The sequence below is a fragment of the Chlorocebus sabaeus genome, chromosome 3, assembly GCF_047675955.1.
Source record: "Chlorocebus sabaeus isolate Y175 chromosome 3, mChlSab1.0.hap1, whole genome shotgun sequence".
In the NCBI taxonomy this organism is placed as follows: Eukaryota; Metazoa; Chordata; class Mammalia; order Primates; family Cercopithecidae; genus Chlorocebus; species Chlorocebus sabaeus.
The window spans coordinates 13,957,569-13,984,974 of NC_132906.1; the positions used below are offsets into that span (position 1 = coordinate 13,957,569).

General features: G+C 33.2%; 1 protein-coding gene across 4 annotated transcripts in view; it reads left to right on the top strand.

The window, feature by feature from the left end:
- The window catches only part of NBEA (neurobeachin), a 731,202-nt gene that overhangs the window by 248,573 nt on the left and 455,223 nt on the right, over positions 1 to 27,406 (top strand). For 3 of the 4 annotated variants that reach the window (XM_073013351.1, XM_073013348.1, XM_073013355.1), the window contains 3 exons: positions 2,984 to 3,138; positions 5,336 to 5,462; positions 25,186 to 25,313. In XM_073013351.1, coding sequence (XP_072869452.1) covers positions 2,984 to 3,138; positions 5,336 to 5,462; positions 25,186 to 25,313 — 410 coding nt within the window. The remainder of the gene's footprint in view (positions 1 to 2,983; positions 3,139 to 5,335; positions 5,463 to 25,185; positions 25,314 to 27,406) is intronic. The other variant, XM_073013354.1, reaches the window with a different exon arrangement.

A 27,406-nucleotide genomic window follows, 5' to 3' on the forward strand; every position in this document is an offset into this window, starting at 1 on the left:
TATTGCTTCTTTCAGTCTGGGTATTTTTGCTGATGTAGAACCAGACTATATCAGCACTTTTGGGAGCCATAGCAATACTCATAATAGCTAAAATGTATTGGCTGCTTAGAATATTCCATGTACTGTGCTAAGTACTTTGTATGTGTTACCTCTTTTTATCTTTATAACAATCTTTATAGCAATCTTAAGTTTATGATGATACTACCATTATGCATCTCATTTTAATGGGGAGGAGAATGAAACTTAGAGAGATCTTCATTCTGAAGGTAGATTTCTAACCTGAAGGTAGAATTCTAACCCAGGTCTGTAGGGTTAGGATTCTGTGCCATACCAACAAACTGCTGAGTTTGCCAGCAATGAAATATTTGGAGGCTTTCACATCAATTGCTATTAATTCAGTGCTTTCAGATTTTTTAGTAAGTAGGCATTTAACCTTTCTATATTTTACTTATGAGTCGTAATTACAGGATTTAGATATTTATATTTTTCTCTCACTCATATAACTTGTTTTTCCCAATATAACTTATTTCTCATAGCTTCCACATTCGACAAGATACCAGTCTGTTACAGACAGCTTTTGCTCAAAGTTGGTAATGATCAACAGATCAGAAATTTATAATAATAGTTTTTCTACATTCTGCAAATTCATCTCATAGCACTGTTAATTAGCTCATGATTCTTGATCCGTAAATAAACATCATTGTATCTGCTGTTGTCCTAAAAAAAATCATGAGAGATGAAGAAAAAAGAGCATTATACTTTCACTAATGACTTCACTTCAAATCAACATTTGATGGTTTTGTTTTCTTCCTGGAGAGCCAATGAAATAGTACGTCTCACATTATTTTATAAGTTTAGAGGAGAATGTTGATGACAAACCCCAAATATTGGCGTGTTCCTTTTTTCTATTGATTTTTAGGTAGATCATTATAAGTAGATGCCTTATATCCCATAGACGAAAAATATATTTCACTTTAGACATTGGTAATGATTATTAACATTTATAATATACCTCATAATTGACAAAGTCCATTTAAATATGATCTTGTTTAATCTCCCCAGTTGTATGTGAAGGAGGTAGCATTAGTCTTACGATTTTACACTCAAAAAAGTGTAAGATCATACAGTTTGAGAGTGGTCCAGTTTTCAAGCCTTAGTTTTGAAATACAGTCCACATCTTATATTCTTTTCTGCAATGTCACACGGCCTCTCAATGAAATAAATGAAGGCATTTGATGAGGACTCGCCAATATAGGGATTGAGAGCATAATGTGTGCTTTAGGTAATTAGATAGTTGAGAGTTAAAGGTTGAGTCTAAAGAATTTGACACCAACATGCTTAAAGAGAAAAGAAGAAAGTACCTAGAAGGAGATAGTGAAGACATTTTTTGGCATGAGTAAAACTATTTAAGATTATAATACCTTTGGTCACACAGAATTTTTTAAGTATTTCTAAAATTAAGAATAATAATAATTACAAATTTAGATTATTAACATTAAAGAAGTCACTGAAGATATTAACAAAACCACTTATTTGTGGAAAAAATGTGTTGGTATTAAGGAAGTTTAAGCAACAGACTTTTTTGAGAATGGACCATTGATGTAGTTTTCTTTAAGGAGATTTTTTTTCATTGAATAAGTATAAAATAGAGATGCATTAAAAAGTTGTACATCAAGTTGGATATTTTAGTACTATCAGTCACCAATTTCCAAGCATTACATTTGATTAAAATAGATCATACATCTATTTGTAGATGAATAAAATCAATGATGGTTGAGTAAGGTTTGGAAGATATTTGTTAAATGAAGTTTGCAGTGCTGTAAATTTTGAGAAGAATGAACCTTTACTGCAAGGAAGTTTAGATATTTATTAAGTTTGAGAAGTAGTTTCTTTTTACGTTTTTAAAAATTGACTAATATCCACATTTATTTGTCATTTAACCTTAACGCAATGTCAAATTCAGAAATTTTTAAATGAAATACATTTAAAATATGCTAAAGAAACCTGGGGAAATGTTGAACTTCTCTGTTAAAGAAACCAAGGCTCAAAAACTAAATAAACTTCTAACCAAATGTCTCTCTATCATCTCCGTTCTCTTTCATAGCAATATTCCTACTATAAAAGCAACTCAATTTTGTTCATAAAAATAAAGTATAACCTCATTATGCCGTTAGATGTTGTTTATTATTGCTTGGTTTAATTTTCAGCTTTACTATGAAGAAGCTTTAGAAGTTGGCATTTAAAGGCTGGGTGTGGTGGCTCACGCGTGTAATCCCAGCACTTTGGGAGGCCAAGGGGGTTGATCACCTGAGGTCAGGAGTTTGAGATCAGCCTAACCAACATAGTGAAACCCTGTCTCTACTAAAAATACAAAAATTAGCTGAGTGTGGTGGCGCACACCCATAATCCCAGCTACTTGGGAGGCTGACACAGGAGAATCGCTTGAACCCAGGAGGCAGAGGTTATAGTGAGCCAAGATGGCACCACTGGGCTCCAGTCTACGTGACAGAGTGAGACTCTATGTCAAAATAAAGAAAAAAAAAGAATTGGTATTCAAATGTTTTATGTTTTTACATATTTATGAATATCATGGAGAATGTGATGTGGATAAGATGGATATTTTATGTATATTTTACCAAAAATTCTATGTGCATAGGCAAAATAAAATCTCCTAACTTGAGCACAAATTTTTTAATATTCCCAGATTTATGATCACAGTCCATATGCCATCTTAAGAAAGGTTTGCAGACTCCAAAGTCTACAAAAATATTGGCCAAATCAATTAGTCAGTGCACTTTATATATATCCTTAATGTCTGTATCCTTTCCACTGACAAAGCTGGACTAAGGAGTTTAAAAATTTTTTTTAATTGGAAGAAGAAAGAGGGAGAAATTCGGTATTGACTATGTATATCTGATGCAGCGGGATTAGAATTCATCTTCAACCTCATGTTTGTTATTTTCAATCCTTCATTTCTTTGCAGGAGTGTAGTGGTGCCTGTAAAGAAGCCACCTCCAGGTAGTTTAGCTGTAACCACTGTGGGAGCCACTACTGCTGGAAGTGGGCTGCCAACAGGCAGTACCTCTAATATATTTGCTGCTACTGGAGCTACACCAAAAAGTATGATTAATACAACAGGTATTGTCCTTATATATTTTTGTGATACTCATCTTTTTATGTTTTCTATATTTTCATTTTTCTGCTTATTTTATCTTAAAAATTAAAATACCCTAATCATTTAAGATTATCTTAATTTTTAAGAAGGTTATATTTTATGTTATGACTTTTTAGAATTTGTCTGTAGTTGTAGAGTGCATTTTTTAGTGGTCATTTTAGAGGACAGTATTGGTTTTGAGTCTTCTCAAAACAGTGCTGTTTATTTTCAGAGTGAAATCAGATTACTGAAAGATATTTGGGGAGCAGAAGCAAAGGATAATTTGAACACTGACGTTTGATATGTAAAAATGAGTAAAATGTATCAAGAATATCAAGATGTACTAAAAATGTTAGTGACAGAAAGCAGATTTGGGGACATTGGTTGGTTGAGTTCTAACATATATTCTTTGCTAAATCCCCTAAGGGAGGTAGAGCTCCCCTAAGAACCTTGACGATATGCAAGAGCCTCAACTTGATAAAAAGTGCATGTGAATAAGAACCGTTGTTTGACATTGAATTAATTCATATACATAGATTATAATTTGATCCAATTCATTGCCCAGCAAATTCCTAATGAATCTAGGAACAACAAATTTCAAATCATTACAAATATTAAAAGTCTGCCTAAAATAACCTTTTTTTTTCTGTAAATTTACAGAAATGTTCCTGTTGATTATCAGCTAAATAAATCCTTACCCAAATCTTTGTGATTCCGTTTTAGGTATTTATACAGCGCAAGATGATCCCTGACTTTTCTTCCCTGACTATAGTAGTCTTCTCTTCTCCAGACTGTATAGCCTTGAACTTTCCGTTTATTATCATTGCCTAGATTCTTCCCATTTTTATTAATTTCATAGCTCTTTTTTGTGCTTTCTGTATCTATCTTGTTTATCATACCACCTGAATCTGACATATCATGAACAACACATTTATGGGGTTGTAGTAAGTAGAATGTACTCTATTAAGAATATTTATATTGGCAAATAAATGTCATTAATGGCATTGTGTCAAAGAATAGACCATCTATTGTTTATCTGTATTATAAATAGATATTTCTACCTGGCTTGTCTGAAGACTTTAAAGTCTTTCCAGTATTAGAGTTTCATTCTTTATACTCATTTAGCTTTCTAGAGATAGGAGTCAAACTGCTTTTCTTTTACGAAAGTGTATACTTTAAAAGTGTAAAGGTTTTAAAAATATGAATGAAGTGGTTATTCTTGTTAGGAGTTAGGTAAATGCAAAATGGAATCACCTTTTTTGTCTTTATATGAGACAAGTCATGATGTTTTTAATTTCTATTTTAAGAATTAAGAATGAATATGGAAAGTAATGGTAGCAAGAGTTTTGATGATAGTATAAAGTATATAATATTACAATGAGAAATAAAAATGTAAGTGATAAACTTCTTAAAAATGTGTGTGTGTGTGTGTGTATGTGTGTATAAATTGTGAGCCAACAGCTAAGCCGGACATACTGTTCATTTCAAATATTGGCATATAGGTGCTCTAAAATGTTATAGTGGAAGTCCCAGTAAGCAATTCAGTTTTATGGGAATTAGTATAAGATGATAATATTTAGGAACACTAGATGTCCCTCAACTCCACAGCTATTTAATATACTTATGTGGCATATTACATAAAAATCTTTACTAAAATTATATTTTTATATCATTGAGGGAACACTCATTATTTTAAGACCAGGTACTAATGTAACTCATTATAGCCCTTCTTAAGCAGTGATCTTATCAAAAGCAGCATTTGATGCTGCAGTGTCACAAATTCATGCTCAGATCGTTCACTCCAAACTCTGCCTTAAATGATGAATACCAAAAATATTGCAGTGTAGCTATAAAAAGATAAGTTTTTCACACCTAAATTTGCATTGTTTTATCAGCCTCATTTTATCTAAAATTTTTTTCATTTGTTGATGTTTTTTATTTATACCCCATTTGTAGTATGTAGTTTTGTTAGATTAATGTAAGCAAATCAATTAGATTTCAATGCAGCATCTGTTATATAAAATTATATTTATTAGCATACTTACTAATGGCCAAATGATTGTCAAATTCTGTTTTGAAATTCTGATGAGTAATTCTTTCAAAATCAGATAGTAATGGTGTAATAGATTTTTTTTAAAACAAATTTATGTTTAAGGCTAAAAATTATTATTTTGGGAACAGGTGCCGTGGATTCAGGGTCCTCCTCCTCTTCCTCCTCTTCTAGTTTTGTGAATGGTGCTACCAGCAAAAACCTTCCAGCTGTACAAACAGTTGCTCCAATGCCAGAAGATTCAGCTGAAAATATGAGGTATGCATGACTGTTTGTTTTTATTCATTTTAACTCTTTTTAAATGTAGTGAAACAGTACACAAAAATACAAAATATAGAAAGAGTTCTTGGGAATGAAGGTTAATTATTTTGCAATTGCATTTCACAATTGTTCTGATATTTTTGGCTAGTTGTTATGTAAAAACCTCTGATATATTTTGGTCCAAGCAGAGATCTTCAGTGATTTTAAATGTTTACTGTTGTATTAGTAATTCACTGTCATTTAGTGCATGTTACTATTTCCAGTAAAGATTCAAACATGTACAAACGGTAACATGATAAAATTGGGCATCTTTGGGGGGTGATAAAAAGTTTAAAATATAAAGTTTCAGGCCAGGCCTGGTGGCTCACGCCTGTAATCCCAGCACTTTGGAAGGCCAAGGAGGGCAGATCACTTGAGACCAGGAGTTGGAGATCAGCCTGGAAAACATGGTGAAACCTTGTCTTTACTAAAAATACAAAACTTAGCAGTGTGTGGTGGTGCACGCCTGTAATCCCGGCCACTCGGGAGAGAGGCTGGGGCAGGAGAATCGTTTGAACCCAGGAGGCTTGTTGCAGCAAGCCAAGATTGCACCACTGCACTCCAGCCTGGGTGACAGGGCAAAACTTTCGCAAATTAATTAATTAACTAATGAACTAACTAAGTTTCAAATTAAATCTACGATGTTATATATAACATCACTGGAATTTGAATAAGCAAACATTATCATATCTGTCATGATTAAAGGCCATTCCTGGAAGAGACTGGCCCTCATTCTTGGAGTAAAATTGTGCACACGTATACACACACACACAGAAAAAACTGTGGATACTGTATGCACAGTTTTTATAGAGGTAGAACACAAATACAGAATATAAAAGCTTATTGAAAGAATGAACACACTCATCATCACCCAAGTTAACAAATAGACTGTACACCAGGAACCGTTGCTTTGCACTTTTTTCCCAGTCACTGTTCTTGCTTTTCTTCCAGTTCCTTACCCTGACTTTTAATACTAAGATAGTTTTGTCGTTTTTGAATTTTATATAAATGTAAGTACATCATATGTATTTGTTTGTCTCTGACTTCTTTTGTTCAACATTATTTTTATGAGATTCATCTATGGTTGCATATAGCAATAGTTTATTCATTTATTCTTTTATTTATTTATGTGTCTATACCATAATTTATTAATTCATTTTACTGATGGTGGGCATTTGGAATTTTCCTTATCTTAGTTATTACAAATAATACTGCTATATAGATAAGGCCACTTCTAATTACTATGAGTGTGCTACTATTACGTGTGTGTACTACACATTAATGTGTATATGTTAGATAATTTGGAGTGTAATTGCTGATTCATAGTGTGTGTATATGTTCAGTTTTACTAGATAATGCCAAATGGTTTTCAAAAGTGGTTGTACTAGTTTACTAACTCTGCAGCCGATTATGAGAGGGCCTGTTGCTTCATATCTTTGATAGGACTTAGTAGTTTTAGTCTCTGTCATTGTAGCCATTTTGGTGGAAGTGTAGTGGCATTCCGTTGTATTTTTAGTTTGCATTCTCCAAATGATAAATGAAGTTGAGCACTTTTGAAATACATTTGTCTTTTGTTTTCGTCTTTTGATTTGCCTGTTGAAATCTCTAGTCCATTTTTTAAAATTGTGGGGTTTTTTTGGTCTTTTTCTTATTAACTTTTTGAAAATGAGCCCTTTGTAGATTATATGTCATACATATATCTTCTCCCGTTTTCTGACTTATCATTATTGATATGGTCTATTTTGATCAACAGAAGTTGTAAATTTTAATTAAATTCACCTTACAATTTTTTGGTTTATAAGTGCTTTTGGTGTTGTAAAAGCTTTGTCTACATTTGCCCTGTCTTACCTTCTGGCTGCTTTATTCTTTGCTTTTTGAATTTAGATGTGTAATCCATTTGGAATTTTTGTGACTATAATGAGGTAGGAGAGATAGGTATATGAAGGTGACCCAACACCATTTATTGGAAAGACACTTCTTTTCCCTGTGTTCTGTCACTTTTGTCACAAATTAGTTTTTCATATATACTTGATTAGGGTTTGGCAAACAGCTCTGCCTCATCTCTTTTTCTGTCTTTAAGCCATACTATCTTAATTAGCCTTAGGGTTAATAAAGATTGGGTTGAGTAAGATCTGCTCACCCTGTTATTTTTCCTCAGTACCATTCAATTACCTATTGACCACCTATGTGTAGATCTATTTCTAGACTCCATTCTGTCCCATGAACTATATGTCACTGCTGCACTATCTTCCTGTATCGTAGCTTTATATTAAGTTTCAAAAGAGATGAGGTAATATAAGTCCTTTAACTATTCTTTTTTAAAATTGCTTTGACTTTTCTAGATAAATTTACATTTTCATATAAATTTTACAAGTGACTTGTCAATTCTAAAGCAACAAAAAAAAAATTCTGCTGAAATTTTAATTACAACTCTGTTGAAACTTTAAATTTGAGGAGATTCTTCATCGTAATACTGAGTATTCAAACTTTTGAAATTGTCATTCATTGAGATCTTTACTATTTTTCAGCAGCTTACTGTAGTTTTCATTGTAAAGCTCTTATACTTATTCTTATATCTTTTTAAATTTTTATTTTTTTAATTTTTCATGTGTTTGATGATATTATATTAGATTTTCTGCTCTAAATTTCCAATTGGGAGTTAGAAGCCAGACAAAAAAGAGTACATAGTGTATGATTCCATTTATATGAAATTAAATGAAATGCAAATTAATTTATCTTTAAAAATAGCAAATCAATGATTGCCTATGTCAATTTTACCTCAATAAAACTGAAAAAAGGTGACAATTTTGTATTAGTGTATTGATTTTTATATGTTGATTTTATATTTTATAATCTTGCCACTTAATTTTAGTGAACTCGGTAAGTTGTTTAGAACTTTCTAAATTCACATAATCTATCTAACACTTTCTGTAGTTTCCTTGTTTTCTTTGCATGAGATAATGTCACTTGTAGCTTTAGTATTATTTATCCGAAAATGTTTGAGAATTCACCAGCAGAGCCATTTCTGCCTGGAATTTTCTTTCTTGGAAAATTTAAGTTATAGATTCAGTTTTTTAAATTGATAAGTGAGTATCCATATAATATATTTATTTTTGTATCTGTTTTGTTATTTTTGTCTTCAATGACTTTACCCATCTTATCAAAGTTGTTGGACTTATTGCCATACATTCTTTGTAATTTTTTACATTTTATTAATATTTTAAAATATAAGTATGATCTCTAATGATGTTCCCTCTTTCATTTCAGATTTTGTTAATTTTTGTTTTTTCTTATTTTTTCATTATCAGAATAGCTGTTGTTTTTCAATATTATGATTTCCCCCCAAAAATGATACTGTGTTCATTAACATTTTTAGGGTTTTTTTGCTTTTTATTATATGAATTCTGCTTTTATTACTCCTTTCTATTTACATCACATTTGCTTGCTTTTTTCTTTCCATATCTTAGAGTGGAAACTGAGATTGAGTGTCTATAAACTGTGGACCATGAGCCAAATCATTCTGCCACCACTTTTTGTACATAAAGTTATTGGAATACAGCCACACTCATTTGCCCGTGTATTGCCTATCACTGCTTTCACATTACTGTGACTGAGTTAAATAGTTGCAACAGAGACAATATGGCGTAAAGCTTAAAATATTTACTATCTTATCCTTTACAGATGTTTCCCAAACCCTCTCTTGGATCTTTGATTTTAGACTTTTCTTGTTTAATGGTGTGGTATATGAGCGTTTAAAGCCATAACTTTTCCTCCAAGCACTGTTTTACCTGCGTTGTACAAATGTAGTATTTTTTATATTCAATATTTTTTCTAATTTTCCCTACTTCTTCTTGGATTCCTACACTTTTCAGAGGTGCATTTTAACATTTATCTTTGTTCACTAAAAATACTGCCATGCAATCTATTCAAGTTGTTGCATGAATTAATAGTATGTTCCTTTTTAATTTCTCAGTCATATTCTATGGTATGGATGACAGTTTGTTTAAACATATACCTACTAAAGGACATTTAAGTTTTTTCCAGTTTGGACCTATTAAATATAAAGTTACAACGGACATTTGTTTTTATGTGAACATATATTTTTATTTCTCTGGGATAAGTACCCAAGAGTGAGATTACTGGCTCTTTGGTAAGTATATGATTAGTTTTATAAGAAACTGCAAAACTGTCTTCTAGAGTGACTGTACCACTTTATGTTTCCACTGGCAATGTGTGAGTGGTCCAGTTTCTCCTCATTGTTACCAGCATTTTTTAAAGCGTTAGGTATGTAGCGATATCTTATTGTGCTCTGAATTTGCATTTTCCTAATGGATAAAGATGCAGAACATCTTTTCATATGTTTATTTTCCATCAGTGTGTCTCCTTCATGAATTGTCTGTTCATGTCTTTTGCCTATTTTTTAATTGAATCACTTTCTAACTTTTGAGCTCTGAGAGTTTTTTTTATATTCAAATACGAAGTCCTTTTTTAGAAATGTAGTTTGCAAATATTTTCTCCTAGACGTGCTCCGTTTCATCCTTTTAATGGGGTTTTTAGCAGAGAAAAATTTAAATTTTTTTAAATCTGGCTTGTCAGAATTACCTTTTTATAGTTAAGCTTTTGGTGTCATGTCTAAGAGCTTTTCACCTAGTTCTGTGTTCCCCAATTTTATATTGCATTTTCTATAAAGTTTTGTGGTTTAAAAGTTGTTTTACTTTTAAGTCTGTGATCTATTTTGAGCTGATAATCTGTGTAAGGTGTGAGGTTTAGGTTGAGGTACATATTTTTGCCTATGAATGTCCATTTGTCCCAGCACCATTTGTTGAAGAGGCTATCCTTGCTCATGAGGCATGTTTTTAAGATCTTCTAAGGCAAATTTAGAGAGGCCTCTATTCTTGGATTGCTTTTGCCACACTTAGAAAGGGTGGACTTGCTAGAATTTCTCCTGAATGCTCAGTGTATTTAATGGGCTCTCTCCTTTCTGGCTGGCGGGAATTCAGACAATTCCCAGCACTGTGCACTCTCAGTGATGTTTGTGTTACAACTCCTTCATAATTATTCTTTTCAAAAAATTGTTCTATTCTAGCCCTTGGAGCTTTCAGGCTTCACATAAGTAGATTGCTATTCAGCCTAAGACTCAGGTTTTTGGAAATTTTTTTCTTTATAGCTTCCTCCTCTCAGGGACTCTGTCCTGCAAATTCTATTCACCTTGGCTGTCTTGAACTATAGTCTCAGTCTTGTCAACCCAAAAACATTGCAGGACTCAGTATTTGCCATAATGTAGGAAATACCTCCATAAAAGAAATGTGGATGATGGGGGAGCTCACCTTATTGGTTTCTCCTTCCTTAGGGTTCATTGTTCTGTACTCCCTGTATTGTCTGAAAATAGTTGTTCGCTGTATTTGTCTAATTTTTTAGCTGTTAGCACGGAAGGTAATTTTAGACCATCTTACTTTTTCAAGGCTACAAATGAATTTTATATTTTTATCATGTTGTCAGTGGTTTCTTTTATACATTTTATTTTAATTATTTTAATTGTTTCCATTTCATTATCCTGAAATGTTAACCCACTTATTATCCCTAATTATTTTTGTATAGATTATTTCAAAATGTATATGTATATACATAATTGTGTCATCCATGAATAATGGGGGAGTTTTTTTTTCCCCCATTAAAATCCTTGCACCTTTTAATTTCTTTTTCTTAACTTACAGTGCCACCCAGTACCTCCAATACAATTTATTACAGTCATGGTTATAGCAGGCATTCTTTTTACATTCTCCATCTCAGATGAAAAACATTGAACATTAATTATGATGCCTCTTATCTCTTATATATAATTTTCAATAAATGTTATACATTTCTTATATTTGTAATTAACAAAAACTTGCTATCATGATGTATGTTATGCTTTTTAAATATACACTAAGATGATCTTGTGGTTTTTCTCCTGTTAACATGGTGTACTATATTGGTTTAATTTTTAAATGCTAAAAGAATTATCAATTTCTATAAGAAATCCAATTTCATTGTAATGTGAAATAGATTTATCTCTTGAAAGCTTCTATAAGATTATTTTTTTGTCTTTTATTCCCCTGAAATATTTAGCAAACTTCACAAGCAAAGACATCTACTCCTGGATCTCTTCTTTTAGGAAAGTTTCTTAATTAAAATTTCAACTTAATTAGTTATAGATCTCCCAAAATTTTCTGTTTTTTCTGGTGTCAGTTTTGGTAGGTTTTTATTGGCATAAAGTTTTTTGTAATGTTATCATGTTATTCTTTTAACATTCATATAATCTGTAGTAATGTCCCTTCTTTTTATACTTGATATTCTTTATTTAAGCTAGCCAGCTTGTCTGCCTTCCTGCCTTTCTACCTTCCTGCCTGCCTGCCTGCCTGTCTTACCTTCCTTGCCTTCCTTCCTTTCCTTCATAAGTTCTGGCAGTAATCAGTGTTATTCTTAATTGCCAAAAAAAAATCACTAGCGAGAAGTAACAACAAACTGTTAAGTTGAAGGTTGTACATTATTTGTTTCCTTAGTGCAGTAGTTTTCTAACATCAGCATGCATCACATTAACATAGAGGGCTTATTAACATACAGATCATTGGGTACCTGATTCAGTAGGACTTCAGTAGGGCATGAGAATTTAGGGCACCTCTAACGAGTTTTTAGGTGTGTTAGTCAAGCTTATTTAGAGACACAGATTAAATAGGATGTTTACATTCATATGAATATACATGCATATACATATTATTTATTATAAAAATTTGGCTCACGTGATTATGGAAACTGAGAATTCCCAATATCTGCAGCTAGTATGCTAAAGACCCAGGAGAACCAATGTGTAGTTCTAATCAAAGTACCAAGGTCTGAGAACCAAGAGAGCCAGTGATGTAAGTTTCTATCCAAAAGCTGGCTGGCTCAAGACTGAAGAAGAGCCGATGTTTCCATCTGAGTCCAAAGGTCAGAAGAGACGGGTATTCCTAGCTCAAACATTCAGGCAGAAGGAGTTTGCGCAACTTTTTTGTTCTATTCATATCTTCAATTGACTAGATGAAGCCTTCTTACATGAAGGAGGGCCATCTACTTTACCTAGTCTACCTGTTCAAATGTTAATCTTATGAAGAAATACCCTCACAGTCATACCCAGAGTGCTGTTTAATCAAATATATTGACACCCAGTAAAATTGACACATAAAATTAACCATCATGCTAGATCATGCTGATGCTGCTGGTCCAGAGAACACACTTTGAGAAACTGTGTGTAATTGATAATCCTCCAAATTGCAGGAGTTGTCCTTGATTTATCAAGGTCCTATTCCCAGACAATCTATGGTCCTTCCTTACTCTATTTTAACTCAATTTACTCCAAATTTTGCAGACATATGTGTATATATGTATACATGTGTGCATGTTCATCTTAAATTCACACCCTGCAAGAAAGTCTACTTATTTTATTGGTCAACATCTGTTTTGATTTAACCAAATGACTATCCCTTTTTGTTGCTTATCATTCTTTTCTGAATGTCTGACCTCCACCTAGTATCATTTTTCTTCTTCTGAGAGAACACTTCTTAGTATTTGATTTAGTGCAGGTTTGCCTGTCATGAATTTTTAGTTCCTGTTTCTCTAAACGTCTTGAAAATCCACCTCAATATTTGGAAGGATATTTTGAACCAACAGAATTCTAGGTTGGCAGTTATTTTCTTTTAGTGCTTTGAAAATATAATTTTATTGTCTTTTGGCTTTTTTCATTCTGTGTTTTATTTCTTTATTTTATAGGTTAATTCTTGGTCATTTTGTTTGTATTCTCCACTCCAACCCACCTGATGTCTGTTTTAAAGGTGTTCTGTATTTTGGGAGTTGATAAGTTTTACTATGATGTTTTCAGGTGCTGTGGATTTTCTTTGTATTTACCCTGCTTAGGACTTGTAGAGATTTTCAAATCTGAAGTTTTATCACTTTCGTTCAATTTTGAAACTTCCTAGCCATTACCTTTTCAGGTATTGCTTGTGACTCTTTTTATCCTTTTGTTAGAGCTTATCTTAGATAAAAATTAGAGTTTTAAAAAATACATTTCTTACCTATCTATCTATATCCTTTCCACCACTCCTATTTCTCTCTCAGTGATTTTAAGTATTTTCTTTTAACCTATAGTCTACTTTATTAATTCTCTCTTTAGCTGTCTCAAGTCTTCTCAGTTCTTAATTTCAATTTTTGTAAGTACTCAAATTTCCATTTGACTTTTGTAGTTTAATATTATCTTCCAACTGGACGTGGTGGCTCACGACTGTAATCCCAGCACTTTGGGAGGCCGAGGCAGGCAGATCATGAGGTCAGAAGTTTGAGACCAGCCTGGCCTTCATAGTGAAACCCTGTCGCTACTAAAAATATAAAAATTAGCTGGGCATGGTGATGCATGCCTGTAATCCCAGGTACTCGGGAGGCTGAGGCAGAATTGTTTGAACCCAGGAGGCAGAGGTTGCAGTGAGCCAAGATTGTGCCATTGCACTCCAGCCAGGTGACAGAGTAAGACTCTATCTCAAAAAAAATTATCTTCCAATTGTCTATCTTATCCAATTGTTTATCTTGGTCCTTAATTTCCTTGGTCTTTAATTTCTTTAATTAAGTTAATTTAGTTAACTTTAATAGTTAATATTTAACTATTAGGGTAAATATAGTTACCCTAAAGTCTTTGATTATTTATCAGAGCTACCTCTGTCATCTTGTGTTACTTTTGGTATTCAGTAATATCTTCCTCTCTACTTACATGTCTTTTCTTATTATTATGTGAAAAACCTATGTAGTATCTGAAAGATTATAAACATAATATGAAAGTACAAAGTGGTGTTTTCTTCCAGAAAAAAATACATTTTCTTCTGGTAAGCATTAGCAATCCTAAACAACCTTAATGAAGTCAAGGTTAGAGGGCCAGTCTTTTTTCTGATTCACCAGTTCTTTAAAGTATAGTTCTATAGGGTCTCAACTTAAATCATAAGGGGTTTTCTAAGCTTTTTTTCCTCTTTAGTAGACTCTGAGCTCCAAACATTTTGTTCAATTTCAGTCATTCAGTTGCTTCTACCAAAACATGTCCGTGGGAGATGAGCGGTCCAGAAACCAAAATCATCTTAGAGTTTCTTCTTCAGGGTCATGGTCAAATAATTGACTTCTGTCTTTACTCTCCATTTCCCTCACAGAAGTATTTCTGGTTTTATCCACCTTTTTTAGTTGTTCTCAGCAAGAGAATTTGCCTATTACTAAAGGTGGAAATCCACATTATTTTTATATAGTTACTGTGTTTATGATCATATATTTGATGGAGTGTAAATGTTAAAATGGCTTGGTTTTTTTTAAATCACTGATTTCAGCTGGGTTATGTCAGATTCATTCCTTCTGATCCTTAATTATATGATAGAAAAATGTGTAACTTTTTGGTAATTTTTAAGTTGCGTAAAGCTCACCCAATTAAACATTTTCAACTCCTTACATGACTTTCTTTATTTTAATGAAGGGTTTTGATGGTAATTTTTTTCCTTTCTTTAAACTTGTGTACATTTTTATATTTAAAGCAGTTCTGCTGTTTTAAAAAATATCAAACTGACAATTTTTATATTTTAATTGGTATTTCTACATCATTTGCGTTTAGTGTAATTACTGACATGATTATATTGATATCTACCAATTTGGTAATTGTTTTAGCATACATTGTTACTTTCCATTTGTACTTTATTTTGTTTTTCTTCTTTTATGCCCTTTGTTGGGTTAATGGAGTATTTTTTTATTATTTCATTTTCTCTCCAATATTGTCTTATTGGAGACAATATTTCAAACATTTTTAAAATGCTTAAAATAAAAGACAACCTTTTAAACATTTTAGGGACTTCTCTATGGCTTACAATATAAATCTTTAAATTATCAGAATCAGTTTTTAATATTATTACACAGTTTCATGTGTAATAATGATGCTTGTAACAGTTTACTCCTAATTCCTCTTTTACATCCTTTGTGTTAATGTTGTCATACATTTTACTTTTATACATCTTATGAAGAAACAGTAGTTAGGGCACCGTGGCTGACACCTGTAATCCCAGCACCTGGGGAGGCCGAGGCGGGTGAATCACCTGAGATCAGCAGTTTGAGATTACTAGCCTGGCCAACATGGTGAAACCCCATCTCTACTAACAATACAAAATTATCTGGGCGTGGTGGCATGTACTTGTAATCCCAGCTACTCCAGAGTCTGAGGCAGGAGAATTGCTTAGAACCCAGGAAGCAGAGGTTACAGTGAGCCGAGACTGTGCCACTGCACTCTAGCCTGGATGAGAGAGTGAGACTCTGTCTCAAAAAAGAAAAAGAAAAAGAAACAGTACACTGCTATTTTGCTCTGGACAGTGAATTTTATTTTAGAACAGTTAAAAATAAATGCATTTTATAGTTTTATTTATCTTTTCTAGCACTCTTTGTATAAATCTGTTTTTGTCTGGTATATTCCTTATACTTGAACTACATTTAAAAGTATTCATAGTACAAAGTCAGCTACATGAATTACCTCCGTTTTTGTTGTCTAAAGAGGTCTTTATTTTACCATCTTTTTCTGAAGAATTTTTTGGCTACACATGGAATTGTGGATTATATATTTTTAAAATGGCTTTGAAAGGGATTTCATCTCATTTCTTCTGGCTTGTACGGATTCTAATGAGAATGTCATTTTTATCTTTGTTCCTCTTTATGGAATGTGTCTTTATTCTCTGAATGCCTTCTTCAGATTTTCTCTTTATATTTGAATTTCAGCAGTGTATTATGATACTCTTTTTTTACTTATTTACTAAAATTCTACTTGGTGTTTTCTGGGCTTCTTGTATCTGTAGTTTTATGACTTCATTGTTTTCGGAAAATTCTCACTCAATATCTCTTCACATATTTCTTCTGCTCTAGTATGTCTCTGTGTTAGTTTTCTATTGCTAGAATAACACGTTGCCACAAATTTGGCAGCTTAAATCAGCACTATTTATTAATTATTTCACAGTTCTGTAGGTTAAGAGTCCAACACTCAGGTCACACTGGCCTAAAATGAGGACGTTGGCAGGGCTGCATTTCTTCCTGGAGACTCTGGAAGAAAATGCGCTTCCAGGCTCACTCAGGTTACCAGCATAATTCAGTTCTGTATGGCTATAGAACACATGGGTCTGTTTATTTGCCTGCTATCAGAGCCTTCCCTTATCTCCTAGAACTCGCCTTGCGTGTGGCCTCCTACATTCAGAATTAGTTATAATGCATCCAGTTTTTCTCAAACTTGGGATCTGTCTGTTTTCCCCTTATACGTATCTTTTCTGCCTTCCTCTTTTGCCGTACTTCTCTAGCCGGAGAGTTTTCTGCCTTTTAGAGCTCTTGTGGTTAGACTGAACCTACCTACATAATCTAGGATAATCTCTCTATTTTAATGCCCATAACCTTAATTTCACTTGCAAAATCCTTTTTACCATGTAATATAGTTTATTCAAAAGTTCCAGAGATTATGGTTTAGATATCTTTGTGGAGCCATTATTTGGCATATGGCACTTCTCTTTCTGTGATTCCAATCACATTTATGTAGAATTATTTGATAATGTTTAATAGCTTTTGAATGCACCAATGTGCACACTCTCTCCATTGGAGTGTGTGTATATTCTTTTTTCTTTTTGTTTTAATATGTGTGTATTTTATTGGCCTGTCTTCAAATTCACTGAGTTTTCCTTGTCTTCATTGAGTCTTTTGGTAAGTCCATTGAAGGCACATCATTTCTTTTACTGTATTTTTTATTTCTACCATTGTTTCTTCTTTATAGTTTCTTACTTTTGCTGAAAATTTACATCTGTTTATGTATGTTGTCTGCCTTTTCAGCTATTAACTCTTAACATGTTAATCATAGTTACTTTAAATTCTTTAATAGTTCCAACATAGGGTTCATCTGTGATTTTGATTCTATTGGTTTTTCTCTGACTTTTTTTTTTTCTTGTTTCTTCATGTGTAAGGTAATTTTTAGTTGAAAACTGGACATCATGTATGGGATAGTAGCTCCTGACAGTTGTATTTGTGTTCTAAATGGGTCTGCCTCTCCTTATGCTAAGCCTTTTGTGAGAGGGGTTGAGTCATTTTAGTGTTTTGTTGAACAGGGTTTATGTTTTCTTGTTGTGTTTGTTACTCTCTGCGTACCATGGACTTTAAATTTCTCTACCTTTACTTTGTGTTTAGTTAGGTGCTAGTTTTTCAGAGTGTCTTGCTATTTCTGTTCTACCCTGTTCTGATTCAGAGAGGTTCTCTACACTATGCCGTCCCTTCCGCAGTAGACTACCGTTATCTGTTACTGGGTGCTTGCAAGCCTGGTGTTCAAGGGCACGGGGTTCTCTTTTGTCCTGGTCCAGACTCCATTTTAGTCAAGTGCTGTCCTGGATCTTGAAGGTAGGGCTTTTTCAGTGATTTTGTGCATTTCTACATGATTGGGGATCTGTAAATTTCAGGACTCAGAACGTTTCCCTTCCCCTCCCTCAGAGTAGAAGGTTTTTTATGTTCCTTTCCTCCAGCTGCAACAGGCCTCCTACTGTGCCCCAAAAGTGGCAGGAGTTGTTATCTTTCTCTCAGATGCATAAGGCTTCTGTTCTGTAGAGGATATAGGAAGACGGATCTGGGCAGAACTTTGTGTATTTTCTGCAGCAATTAATTCTCCCTCCTTTAACCTGAAGTAATGAAGTAAGTTTTCTGCAGTCTCCCATGCTGCCTCCAGTTTTTCTCCTGAGTACTGGTTAGGTTTGAATGCAAGAGCCTGGGTATTCTTGCAAATTCCCCTTGTGTCTATAGCTCTGGGGGTTTTATTCTCTTATATGGACTTCAGAAATTTATAAAAAAATTTAGCTCATTTTTTCTTGCCAACTTAATGTGGTGCCCAGTGCTGCTGCTTCCTGTTCTCTGCCTCAGGTTAGCAAGTTCATGCATCCTGACTCTTCTTGGAGGTTCCTATCCTCAGATTTCAAGCTGTTTGATTGCCTGGCAACCTCAGCTCTCTGATGAGGCCTAACAAAGTTATAATTCTTTAGATTATCTGGCTTTTTCTTGTGATTTTTGTGGGAATGACTCTAGTTTTCTGCATCTGAAGTAGAAGTCCATTTCATTTTAAAAGTTCAAATTCTTAATTGATTTTTCAATTTATATATTCAAAAATATTATATTTAACTAAATACTATACTACAAAACACTCATTAACTGCTATTCCGGAAAACAAATTCTGTAGGTGCTTTACTGGGGAATATTCTTGATAACACCACCTATAAATAAGTGGCAGTGGAAGATTGGTCCGAAGGAAAAGTGATGCAATTGTAAGAGATATTCAGGCCACTCCATGGAAAAACTCTGAAATTGGAATGGCTTCAGAGATGTCCTCAATTGGGTCAAAGGAGCTGGGTTTTTTTTTTTTTTTTTTTTCCCCCCTTCTAATTGCCCATTGTTTGAATTCACACTGCTCCTAATGAGGGGACTTAACCTTGGGTGAAGCAGCTCCCTTCTAGGGAGGGATTCAGCTGTGAGCCATCACCCCACAGTTCTCAGAACTCTCCAGGGAAAGAATGTCTCTATCCTAAAAGAGGATCTTGGTGAGACACCACAGCTCCCACTACATTAAAATATATTTTTTAATATGCTAAATATTTTATTTAAGAGGATAAATGTTGTTACAATTTTCATGTCAAGTATTTAAGACACAATTAGCCTTACCCTTTTTATCACTAGATTTGTTGTTTGGTTTTAGTTAGACTTATATTCTTGAGTTTGTATTTTTATTTCACTATAGTTAACTTTTGTGTCATTTAAGTGGTTGTTTGGAAAGAAGGAATTGTTCTACATCCGTTTTTGTTTTTTTTTTTTACTTTTGTAATTAGTGCACTCCGAACAACTTTTCTAATTGTCTAAGGGCATCCCCCAAAAGCATTACATAATGGCTATTCACAGATGTGATCATGGCACACAATAGCTCTGAATTCCTGGGCTCAAGTGATTTTCCTGCCTCAGCTTCCCAGGTTGTTGGGACTAGAGGTGTGCATCATCATGCTCACGTAGGCATTACACATCTTAAAACTTGAAAAGTATTTACTTGGAATTTAGTTTACGATATAAAGCAGTAAACTTCTTACTTATAAAAATATTCTATTTAGCTTCAATTTCTTAGTCTTCTATAACTTTATCTGCTTTTTTAACCTTTTCATCATGCATTTGAAAATAATTCTGTTTAGGAGTAATAAAGAGAAAATGCCAGTTTTAAATTTATAAGATCATAGGGAAATAAAATAAGTAAGCATTTTTTTTCAATATCATATTTTCCGTAGTGGCCACAACCTTAGAAAGCTATAACTTAATAAAATTGTCAGTAGGTAATTATGTCACAGTTTTGCACATTTAGGATACATTTACTCATCAGCTATTTTAGTATGTTAAATTATATTTAATATTAGAAATTTAGTGACAACAGATAAAGTATTTGAATTCCGTGTCAATACCTAGTCATAATATATAGCTGATAAGAATTTAACATTACAATGTATGATTGTTCTATCATTAATACTCTCTTAATCTTGTCTTTTCATCTGTGTTTACCTAAACCCAATCAGTTCACTTACCGATGCCTATGTTTCCTCATTTACATAGGAGCATTCAATTAATAAAAATCTATAGAATTCACTAATGTAATAATTTCTTTTATATCTGAGTAAATCTTTTAGGTATAATACTTAAGGGTATGTGATTATTTCTTTTTATTCTATGTTTTCTTATTATAACTACCTATTTTATATGATTTAAGAAATAGGAAATTTAAGCACTCTAATCTTTCAAATCAAATTATTGTTTGTTATATTTATGACATTGTGCTAAAGACCTAGGAGAAGACAAAAAGTAAATAAAATCAAAAGTAAGTAAAAATGACTTTATGAAGTAGCACAAACATAAGGGAGTTTGTTAAAATAGAATACACAATGTATGTAGGGCCCTAAATAAGAGTAGAACTATTATATTTTTCTAGAATTCTAAAACATATACCATTAAGAAAAGATCACTTTGTTATGAACTATGTTTATCAGGGGATTCATTTAGATGACAGGAGAGAAAAATCTTCATTTTTTTTAAACTAATCTGTGTACTTACAATTACCATGGCCTTGGATATTTCTTGAGGCCAGTTACATTTGGCAAGATTTAATAATAATTAAGCCATGGGTTTTTATACATTATTTTTTCCATGGATTAATTATATTTTTATTCATATGAATTTCTTAGAATTAACTGTGAATGAGACTTCCTCAATACAGGTAAAAGCCAAACATGATTGCAGTTTTTAAAAACCATAATTGTAAGCTTTTGTGTTTTAAGTCATTGTTTTAATCTAATCATTGGAGCTATAGAATTTCATCTAAAGCCTTATTATTTCCTTTGAATATTTTGTTTTGAGTTGGTAATTTTGCAAGAGTGGTTTATAATTTCTCAAGTTGCAACAGGACTTTTCTTCATGGAAATAAGTAATTCTCTTTCTTTTTATTTATTTATTTATTCATTTTTGATTTGTGTAAATTTAAGGGATATAAGTACAATTTTGTTTTGTGGATATATTGCGTAGTGGTGAAGTCTGGGCTTTTAGTGTATTCATCACCTGAATTATGTACATGGTACCCATTAGGTAATTTCTTACCTCTTGCTTCCGCCTTCCACCCTTCAACCCTTCCAAGTCATCAGCCTCCAGTGTCTATCATTCCATACTCTGTCCATGTGTACATATTATTTAGCGCTCACTTATAAGTGAGAACATGTGCTATTCGCCTTTCTGTTTGAGTTACTTCACTTAAGATAATGGCCTCCAGTTCCAGTAATTTAATTCTTTTTCTTAAGAGTTTATACTTACTATTAAGAAAACTAGCCAAATTCAAAATAGTCATCAGTCAAGCATCTTAAACACATCATTAGTGTGACTTAAGGGGAAAAAATAGACTGGGGAGAATAGAATGAGTGGCTTGAAATTGTGTGGTTTTCAACCCACACTTGATAAAGTCTGTGGTTAGAGCCCAAGAACTTAACCAAATATTAAGTTATTAGAGTATTAGATTATAAACTCACTCAGACTGTGCAGGGCCGATTCCCCTACATAGGGAAATACACCTTTGTATTGCTTCTGTGCATAAAATGTCTTAGACTAAATAAATAGTTTTTTTGTTTTTGTTTTTTGTTGCAAAATAAGGGTCTTGCCTGTTATCCAGGCTGGAGTGTAGTGGCATGATCATAGCTCACTGCAACCTTGACCTCCTGGGCTCAAGCAATCCTCTTGCCTCAACCTCTTGAGTAGCTAGGATCACAGGCGCCCACCACCACACCTGGCTAATTTTTTAATTTTTTGGTAGAGACAGGGTCTCACCATGTTTCCCAGGCTGGTCTTGAACTCCTGGGCTCAAGCCATTCTCCTTCTTCAGTCTTCCAAAGCGCTGGGATTATAGGTGTGAGCCACCATGCCCAGCCTAAATGAATGTTTTTGAATAAATGAAAATAAACTTTTAGAGAAAATTGAAAAATTACTCTTTGGAATTTTCCTCTAAAGTCAGTACATTATGCCAGTTTTTCTTACAAAATTATTTGCTGAAGAATACCTGGTTTTATTTTGATGGCTATATGTTCTTTGTATTTTTATTTTAAGGAGAAAATTTTATTTATTTTTATAGGACTTAAGGGCATGGACTTTTCTCACATTAACATAGCTTTTAATTTTTTTAACATATTAACAGGTAGCTGTCTCATATGTGTCTTGGAATTGGGGAAAAGGAGTTTTACATTGTGTGTTTCTTTGAGATGAGAACGGAAATAACAAAATGACAATATAGCCACAATATTTCTTTTTTTGGGTATTTTTTGTAATTAATCCTTATTTTCAGGTGATAAAGGAGGGTCTTAGGATGAAGTTTGTATTCGTACCATTTTCTTTCAGAATTTAAATTGTGTAACAATGAAGCGAATTTATATAGCATTTATAACCTTCTTTGAAATACATTGTGGGGACTCTAAATAGCAACAACAACAAAAACTGTTTTCTTCACTGTGAAAAATGAGGATGAAGTTTTTCCATTTAGAATATTTTGCTGTTGTAATTCCAGCAGAATTATTTGATAATGGTTTATATACATAAAACTTCTAATCTCTTGCTGAGTAAAATATTATATTCTTTGCCCCCATTAGAAAATTAAAATTCTCATTGGAGGATGATATGTAAGAGCAACATTTAATATTCTAATAAATTTTATAAGAAAATATTTGCAAAAAATCTTAATAGGGATTCACTTCATGAGAAATAACTATTACCCTTAAGTCAAGATAATTGGAAATAATGTCTGTTTATACATACTTACAGACAGAAGTAATCAGTTGCCCGGATTAATTGAAGTTTCTATTTCATATTTAACTTAATCACCAGTAACAGTATTTTTGTAATTCTGAAGCCTCTAAAATCACGCAGAAATCTGTAAAATAGGGGAGAAAGTTCTAACTGGGATAAAAAATGTTCCTGGCTTTAACTCAATAATAGTCCATTAAATCCAATAGCTATGATGCAAACCTCCATGAATCAATATTTTTTCTAAAATAATTTTACTCTCACTTATTAATCTTAAGAAAAATAAATAATCATACTGCATTTAGAATTGGGCATCAGAAACTATTATATCTAGATTTTTCTCCTTTTAATAAACTCATTCTTACCATTCTCACCATTTCTTAGTAGAGGGAATTAGTTTAGCTGGGAAGAGCTGTAGGACGTAAGTCTAGAGATTTGAAGGAATTAATGAAATTGTAGATTCAAAAAAGAATCTCTTTGTATTCACTAACAGATAACTTACTGTGATTATGCTTGTTCAGTGACTTCAGGTGGCCTTTGTTTTGCTCGCTTCTTTGTTAATTCTTTCTAATAGTAAATACTCTCATTAAAACAGTCATTCTCAAAGTGTGTTTCCTGGATCAGCAGCATCAACACCACCGAGAATTTGTACTTCTAACAAATGCTGGCTGTACACACAGTCCTGCTGAATCAGAAACTAGGGTGGGACTCAGCAGTCTGGTTAAATGGACTCTCTAGGTGATTCTGATCCACACCAAAGCTTGAGAACCAGTGTCTTCAGGAGGTCCTTGCTTTAGGAATTACAGAGTAGGGAAGACTATTGAAATCTCTTAATTTCAGTAAGTCTGCCAAATCCCCTTTGAATCCCTTTTTCTTATGGAAAATTGTTCCTCCAGAATTTTCTAAATGTATGTAGCAGTGACCAAACTTGAGTTTTCTCCATGCTTTCTCCTTTCTCTAGAGCTGTTGACACAGGTAAGAGGAGACAGAGTTAAACAGAAGTGCTGATGGTGAGACTTAGGGTGCTCAAAGATTTGAAACTTGGCTGTTTCCAATTTAGGAAACAAGTCATCCGATATTATTCTCTAATAACTATTTAATTGCTTAAAAAATTAAAAAGATGCCTTAGTTTAGTTTTAAACCTTAGTAATATATTACAAATTATTTTATGGTTAATTACCTTTTTTTCATTTATAAATGTTTGCCTCATGTGTAACACAATGTTACCTGGCATTGTGGCAGAACTTGTATTATTTTGTAACATTGTTTAATTGCTAACTGTACATATCTTCTGTGTAGAAGAATGTGTGCTCATCTAATATATTGATTTTGATTTATTTAATGTATCAGAATCATATTTTGTGAGTGTAAATATGGGTGTGTTCAAAGTGGATTGAAAAAAGTGAACATTATTGACCTCTCACTGTGTGCTGGGTGCTTTTCTGTGTACTTTACATTCCTTAGCTTATTTAATCCTCACTGGGTAGGTACTGCAATCATCTTCATTTTGCAGACATAGAAAGCCTAATGTGCCTAAGGTCACCTAGCTAGTGTATGATAGAGCCAGGATTCTAGTCTAAGCAGTCTTACGCCAAAGCACTTTTTAAAATCTAAGACAGATAAATCTGTTACTGTGTTATTCATTTGTCTAAGCAGAAATATTTTCTTCATCCCCATTTTTTACTTTTACATGTACCAAAGTATTTTTAAGAATGTCAAATAGTGCTTATATATGACTATTAACATTCAACAGTGAACTATATAGTAATACAGCAGCTTGTAAAGAAAAGTAAATGGGCTTATGAAATGGAAAATGCCTAGTTTGGCACAGCATTGAACTGTAGTACAATGAATTTCAGTTATTCCCTTATTTGTCCAGATTTCAGGTAATACCTCCTTGAGAGCAAGAGTTAAATTATTTGTAACTGGCACAGTGACCCACATTGTCAGTGTTCAAAATCATCTTCTTTGATGGATAGATACATAGAGAAGGCATACAAGAACTCGTTTACATGACACTCATAGAGCTATGAACAGTCTTTGGCCCTTTTGGGTGGCATAACCCCAATCTTTTTCATAGTATAGTCATTCCAATTTAGCTGAAACCTTTCAGTAGCCTTATGACTATATGTGAAACTGTACGGGGTGTCCCTTTTACATGAAGCTTGCTATTATTCCATGGGCTAGAAAGGACATTTATGATTTTTAAAGATTTTAATTTAGAAGTAAAGTTTATTTGACATTTCATATTGAATTATATTTATTAGTTTTTATGTCTTAATTTCAACAGCATCACTGCAAAACTTGAAAGAGCTTTAGAAAAAGTTGCTCCTCTTCTTCGTGAAATTTTTGTAGACTTTGCCCCATTCCTATCTCGTACACTTCTTGGCAGTCATGGACAAGAGCTATTGATAGAAGGTATGATTTCTCTCTCTATTCTAATTATTTTAGTTTCCTATAATGTATGTATTAATCATGGCATAATTTGTGCTTCTAGAGGAATATATATTTCCAAAAGAATGTAAAGGCATTACTTCACAAATTTTAATAAGATATTCAATATGTTTTCTCTTCACTCATTTTTTTTTAAATAACATGTTTGCATGGTCAATACCAATAAGAGAACTCTGAAGATGAAGAACATTGAAAAGGTGTCAGAATGGGAGGCTTTGGCTCTTTAATCCATTTATCAGGGCTGACGTATATCCTGTCATTAAGATAACCTGTTTATTAAGCAGTGATCTCTGACATTTCCTTGTGACTCCGAGAGCCATGCATCTTTAAGTGATTTTTCTTATTCACATAACATTAGTAGTGTGAGAATCCTTAACTAAGACGACATTAAAAATCTAGAGAAATACTTAAAGAATTGATGAAGCCGTTGTCTCCTCAACAGCAGCTTAAATAGAGTAAGGAGCCAAATGAGATAAGTTTACTAGGTGAGTGGCTTTGAAAAATATGGTTAATCAAAATCTTATTTCTTTTTAAAAAATCTTGTTTTACAAATATTTCTGAGCTTCAGAAAAAATAAGACAATATCAAGATGATCTGTAGGTGAATAACGGCTTTAGATGCCATTCCAAGTAGTCCTGGGATTTAGCATCCTTGTATATCTTTTTTGCTTTTCACTTCCTGTTTACTGCAGAAGAAAGAGAGTTTTCCTGTGCCTGTTCTGTTATTGTCACAACTGCTTCTACTTAGTGTTTCTATTAGGAAGACTCGGCATCTTGGAGCAGACTTTGAATCCTAGTTCAACTACTTTCTTAACTTTGTGGTCTTTGTGAATTACTTAGCCACTTTGTATCTTAGTTTCCTTTCTATAAATTGGAGTCAATGATAGCACTTTAGGGTTCTTGTGAAGATTAAATTATGCAGTGCATTTGAAGCTCTTAGAATATTGTCACATAATGAGCTTCTCAGGTTTCCAAAAGTACTGAGTAACTTCTGGGCTAAGTACTATGTTACATACTTTTGATATATAAGTAAACAGACAAAGATCCTTTTCTTCAGATGGAGCATATCTTCTTACGAGGACACAAAATCAATAAGCATTAAACAAAATGAATAATTAAATTATATAGGGTGTTAGAAGATAGCAAATGTTATGTAAAAGGATAAATACAACACACGGAGAATTGGGATTACAGAATGGCAAGGTTAGGTTGAAGTTTAAAGAGAGTGGTCAATTTTAAATAGACCTCATGGTAAAAGTTACATTTGAGCAAAAACTTACATAGTAAGTAATAAAACTTACTTAATAAGTGCCATACAGCTTATTAGAAGAGGAGTGTTCTGTGCAGAGAGAACAGTCAGTACATTGACCCTAAAATGAGGATAGAAAGATGTTCTTGGTATGATCTACCAACAGGAAAAATGCCAGTCTCATGTGAACCAGAAGGACAGTAGTCGAATATTAGGGCCAGAGAAGTAGTGGGTTCTTTGGCTTTAACTAGTGTGTTGTAGGGAGGCTGCTGATGTGTTAAGTAGGAATGTCACCCTAGATGCTACTATTGTCATTATGATACTCGCATCTAGAAAGAGAAGTATTAAATGCTCTGAAGAATGGGATTCTGAGAAGAACCGTGCTAATTTAAAGCAGCCCCAAAATGAACTTTAAAAGTTCTTGGAAGCTTAAAAACTATTGCTTGGCCACAGATTGTGTGTATAATTTATATAGCTTTGTTCTAGATGTGTATGATTGGTTACACAAAATCATATATTCATTGATTCATTCAAAACAGGAGAAATATTCCTCATGGAGCTTACAGTTGAATGAGCAAAAAGACATAAAAACCAATAATTAAAATTAAATAGGATATGTGCTATGAAAGGTACAGTGGGAAATGAGACTAGATGGCCTACTGACCACTTGCAGGGCACATATTCTTCTAACGGGGTCAGTGAGGTAGTTGTGTATACCTGGTCTTACTCCTGCTGCTATAAAGCCACTTCCTCATATTTATGAGGACACACATGTTTGAAAGCGTTATGTTCCCTGCTTCTACCTAACT